General features: G+C 40.5%; 1 protein-coding gene across 12 annotated transcripts in view; it reads left to right on the forward strand.

Moving 5' to 3' along the window:
- The window catches only part of Esrrg (estrogen related receptor gamma), a 602152-nt gene that overhangs the window by 585723 nt on the left and 10474 nt on the right, over positions 1–5955 (forward strand). For all 12 annotated transcript variants that reach the window (XM_029538606.1, XM_029538608.1, XM_029538604.1 and 9 more), the window contains one exon: positions 4283–4552. In XM_029538606.1, coding sequence (XP_029394466.1) covers positions 4283–4552 — 270 coding nt within the window. The remainder of the gene's footprint in view (positions 1–4282; positions 4553–5955) is intronic.

Consider the following 5955-nt stretch of genomic DNA (forward strand, 5'->3'; position numbering starts at 1 on the left):
TTTGAAGACCAGCCGTCAGATAGTTTTTGCCCTTCACAATTCTAATTCTTTTTCTTTTTTTTTTTTTTTTTTTTTGTACATTGACTGTAAAGTGCATAAGTTTGCCAGGCTGGGGGAAAACCATTACTGACAGTGCCCGTGGTGTCCCACTCAGTCCCTGAAGGTTCTGGGAGAAATGAGCAGAAAGGGTGGCACAAAGCAAGGTTGGCACAAAGCATGTTTTCTTCAAGCCCTGCTACCTCAGGGGCACCTGTTGGGCGAAGCTCTTCGATCCTTCCACGTGATGTTATTCTCCACCGTCATCCAGTGTACCGTAGTGCAGATAAACACACAATTTAGCTGCAGGTCAGGGTAGAGAGCCCTTCTGCCCAGCAAAATGCCTAAGATACAGTAAACGGCACAGAGTCCAGGACAGAGATGAAGAGAGATCAGACTTGTCAGTGGTACCAATGGAAGAGGCTGCCGACGACGGGAAAGAGAAAAATGTGCTGTAGTGTATTTTAAAAAGCTGCAATTGGGCTGAACATTAGAAAGTATAGCCTGCCACATGCCGGAGATTAAGATCCCAGATGCACAGCATGTGAGCTTCAAGGGACACCATGGCAAGCCCCGTCTCATTTCGTTTGAGAGAAAAGGTATCCTACCAACGACAGCTACATGGTACAGATGACAAGACCTCTAAACACCGTCAGTGTCTGCTAAGAGCACAAACGAGTAATTATCATCTGGACACAAGTGTCCATGAGCCAATAACGCTGTCGTGTTTTTTATTATTAAAAAAAAAAAAAAAAAACCCTGAGAGTCGGCTTTATGACCCCCTCATTTTCATTAGCCTCCTAATTTAGGTGTCTCTGCTTTGCTCAAGTCTCTTGATAAAGATATTATTTCATCATTGAAAGGAAATACAGCCAACCATCCAAAAGGGAGGGTGAAAGATTTTTTTTCTTTCTTTTTTTTTTGAAACCCAGACATGGTATCAGTAATGCTTGCACTCAGGGATCAGAGAGAGGAGGATCGCAAGAGGGAGGGGAGCCTGCACTGTGTAAAAGTTAAAGGTCAGTCTGAACCAAGTATGCTAAACAAGGAAGTAAAAAAAAATATGTGTTTATGGAATAGAAACAAAATCTTTACCTTATATTGGGCCCTTTAGATCTGAGCAATGCCTGTTTTATAGGCAGCTTGAGTTTGGATGGAGAAGGTCTTTGCAGCAGTTTCCAGATTGTGGAGGTGAACTTAAAAAGGGCCAAATTGTGAGGCACTAATTAATAAGCTAAAAAGAGACAGAAGCACAGACTGCCATATTCTATAACACATAGATCTTCCTTCCTTCCTTCCTTCCTTCCTTCCTTCCTTCCTTCCTTCCTTCCTTCCTCCCTTCCTTCCTAACCGATGTTTCTGTAAAAATCACACTACTTTAATGAAGTGGAAAAAATAAAAAATAAAAACCTCAGGACATCAAGCAAAGTCATTACAGCTTTGTGCTTAAAAAAAAAAAAAGTACCCTTTCTTTACCTTTTCTTTCTCTTTATTTCATAGTAAAAAGGGAAAGAGTAAGGTTTGCAAAACAAATGCCACACACACACACACACACACACACACACACAGGCACACACATGGAACCATCCATACAGAGGAAACAAATTGCAAAATCAACCTTTAAAAATGAAATTTTATTGCTTTTGCTTAATTAAACCCCAAAGAAATGTGGCAGACATTGTTGTTGTTGAAAAAAATGTTAATTTGTAAATCACAGGGACAAAGGGGCCCCATGCAACTTTAAAGTTTCCGCACACGTAAATGTCGATAGCGCGCCTTCTCCATCATCAGCACTAAATTCACATTGACGCCTCTTTTCTTCTCAGTATTGATCCTTCCATGAGAACGTAGATTTGTATCTGTTAATTAATGCGTCCTGAAACAGCGTTTGTATTAATCAGGCAGATAAGAAAAATTGGATGGCTGTACCCCTGTGACAACCGTAAAAGTGCTGGCCCTGATAAAATCATGGATGGACCTCAATAAAAAAGTTCCTCCTTCCACTCAATAAACTAATCATCCTGCTTTTAATTATTCGGCAGGAAGATGTGTGGAGATTGGAGGACGGTGTAAATCTATTTACTAACAGCAGTGTCTGGGAGGGAGGACAGGGCTGCCTCAGGACGATGCTCCGGGCTATGAGGTCCCTCCATCTGCTTCGGCAACGGACTACTGTTTGGGATTGTAAAACAGAAGAATTAAACCAGGAAAATTAAAAAAAAAAAAAAATTCCATTCCTTATGGCTCAGAAGTTTACCAGTGATGATTGTTATGGCAGGTGTTTTTGATTGAATTTGTAAAATAAATTTCATTTTACAAATCTTTTTCTCTTCCAGTTCATCGGTGTGCTAGTGATGGTGGTGGTGGGACAGAACAATGAGCTCTGGCGTTTGTCTTTTGTAGAACTTAATTTTCTCTGATAATTATTTCTTCTGCTGACTTTTAAAAAATGCTGTCGGGATGTATTTATTAATGTAATACTAAAATTCATTGATAAAAATTAAGGGAAGGAAAGCCTTATGCTGCTAGACCTAAAGCAGCCCTGTTAAATAAGTGCCTTTGTAGTGAAAGAAGTGCTGTCTTTAGGGATCCCACCAAGAGAAGCTGGAGGCATCCTTTTGATGGTTTGATTAAACACTTAGAGGTAATGGTGCTAAGGGGCAGCTTACTGGTTTTTCTCAGCGGGTCAGAAAAACCTCTGCTTTACTGTTGTATGAGACAAATTTGTTTCAACATGTATGCGAATGAGACCAACTGCTGGTCAGCAGGGACTTGGTCTTCACGATTGGGTCGCAATGTCTAGGAAAGGTGTCAAAAGAGGTTTCTTAAGTTACTTTAGTTACAGTGATCCCTCTTTTATAGGGTTGCTGCTAGGAGTGTCATAAATCATGGTAGTGTGCACTTAGTGGACCACAGGACATACTTGGAATTCTGGGGCACATTGTTGGCAGGGAAGTTTATGCTTTTAGGCCTCTTGGAAACACCTGGTCTTCAGCCATCACCATTGTTCTTTCTTTTCAGGATACAGCTCAATCCTCTGGGGTGTGACGGCATTAGATGACATGCGCACACACACTATATATATATATATATATATATATATATATATATATATATATATATATATATGCAATCACATTATATAATATGCAATCCATACATCTACGTGGACTTAGTGAAGGAGATCTGACTGTCTTACTCCACTGTGCCCTGTTAGACATGATTTAGCTCTTATTTCCCAGTGTCTGTCTTTTGTTACTCAAGCATAGAAGACAGCTTACATAGCCTCTATATTGGATACTTAGTTTACAGAGCGTCTATATTGGATGCTTTTAAAGTTTTAATAAAGGATAGGGCCATAAATTTCAGACAAAATTAAGATACAACACTTCCCATCTCTGTGTTGTGAACTCTCAGTTAGAAAACTTTCATGTTATACATTTCCCGGATGCAAAAACAAGTTCATTGTCCCGCCTGGGATGAATGACCTGGCCAGTGCCTGAGCCCAGCCAATATTTTTATTTGGGCTCTGGCTCTCTGCCAGTTTTTCCCATCAAACACTTTTATTTCCATATTTAGACTTTTAAACAAATAGACTTTAATAATAAGAGTGAATTGTGGCTTTTCTCTTGAGCAAGGAGGCAGGTAAGCTAAGATTTCTTCTTTATATACTAGTGAGTATTTAAAAGAGAGATCGGTAGTAATGACAGCAGGGATACACATCCAGGCACGAGTGCTCACTTGGATTCAATTTATCACATGGCCCTTACGGAGACACATTTCCAAGCTGGTGACTCCCGAGGTTTAAATCATTTTCTTTCAGGGGAGGGGGGGTTATGTTTGCCTTTATCTTCCCCATCAATATGTTTTGTTTGGTTTGGTTTGGTTTGTTTGTTAAAAAAAAAAAAAAAAAAAAAACTAGGTAGCTGAAAATCTCACTGCCTTTAATGTTGGAAATAGAGCAAAGAGATATTGTGGTGCTTTCTCTGCAAATAGGAAAGAAAACCAAACCTCGACCATGTTTCCAGAGCTGGGTTTGTAACCCTACCATAGCACCTACCACAGAAGCTGCCTCGTGGCTTTGGGTTCACAAAAAAACATACTGGGGTTGGGGGACTGAATAGCCTCTGATCAGAGCACAGCATCATTCTGAGCTCCACAACAGAGGCTACCCACCCTAGAAGTGCAGATTGCCTTAGGAAATCACAGCTTTAGAGTAACCTGATCTACCCCGCTTCTCTTTCAGGCTTCTCCACACTGTCCCTGGCAGACCAGATGAGCCTCCTCCAGAGTGCATGGATGGAGATTCTGATCCTCGGCGTTGTATACCGATCGCTTTCGTTTGAGGATGAACTTGTCTATGCAGACGATTATATAATGGATGAAGACCAGTCCAAATTAGCAGGCCTTCTTGACCTAAATAATGCTATCCTGCAGCTGGTGAAGAAGTACAAGAGCATGAAGCTAGAGAAGGAAGAATTCGTCACCCTCAAAGCAATAGCTCTTGCTAATTCAGGTTGGCATATTGATGTGGTCATTGTTGTGTTGTTAAAGATGTCAGCTTTGCCCCTTTCCTTCTCTTCTTGGGGATTTGTGAGACCTAGTTTGTAAGTTCTCCATGAGTCAGCAAAATTATAATCAGCGCAGCAGCTTTCTAGTGAAAAGTTAAGAGAGAGAAAAATAAACTTCGAGGGAACATTTTTTATTTACTTGCTCTCAGGAGCTCTGACACTTTTACCACCCTACACTTTTACTAATTTGAACCGTAGCAAAGCAGACGGTCTTGAGGGACTCACATAAATGGGGACTCTTGGGACAAAATTAGCTTCATTGTTGTTTCTGCGCAAGTCAACATCAGTGAATTATGGGGAAACAGTCCCCACCTTTCCTCTCAAAAAGGCCAATTTTGCAGTTGAGAAAAATACACATACACGCCATGTTGCCTTTTGATTTTTGTTGTGAAAAAACAAAAAACAACAACAACAAAAAAAAAACCCATAGCTTGGAATTCTCTAGACATCGCATTCTGTTGAAAGTGCTGTCTTCAGTAGAGATTAAGAATTATAGGAGTAGGTGTGCCTAACAGGAGTGTGCTAAAATAGCAGCATACTCTGGTAAGTCAAAATGGTTGGTATTTTGTTATATTTCCCCCATTTTGGCTTCCCTAAGGCTAGATTGCAGTCTTAAGTCTCTTTTAACATTTGCATAAAGTTCAGGATAGATCCCCCCTAATGACAGGCTGATCATCAGATACCAGCGTGTCAATAACAGCTCTGAAACCATGTACCGTTGACAGTCACACGGCACTCGTTCCAGCTGCTTTTGTTTTGACCCTATCTTTGAACTTTATCTTGGTTGCCGGCCAGTAGTTTTCCCTTTAATTACAAGAAGGAAACTGTCAATAAAATCTGTTAAATGGGATGCAATGAGTGGCTTGAATGGGCGGATGGCTATTTGTTCAAATTCTGCAGTATTCAAGGTATTGACAGTTTGTTTTCTGGGGCCATATGTGACGATCAATCTCAGGCTGGGCTCAGCCGTGCTGAAAAATGAAAAACCAGATTGCTTTTGCTTACTTGTGGATGACGACTTTGTGATTTGGCGCGGTCTGGGCAAGATGAGACCTTCTGCCCAAATTGCCCCCATGAGAGCCAGGGATGCGTGACTGTTTTTAGAAATAATTTTTAATTGATTTTGTAATTAACAGTTCATCTAAAATATTGATGCATGAATCCTTGGACTGATGGAAGGGAAATTGTTTTCAACAATGAAGTTGTACCTTCCTATTTGTCTTAATAATGGGTGTTAGCATTTCACAGTTTTAAATGTGGATATAACCCACTTATTACCACACAGTTCACCCTGTTTTCCCTCACTTTCCTGGGAACTTAAAGTGTGAGTGAGTGTGTGTATGTGTGT

Source organism: Mus pahari, chromosome 5 (assembly GCF_900095145.1).
Source record: "Mus pahari chromosome 5, PAHARI_EIJ_v1.1, whole genome shotgun sequence".
Taxonomy (NCBI): Eukaryota; Metazoa; Chordata; class Mammalia; order Rodentia; family Muridae; genus Mus; species Mus pahari.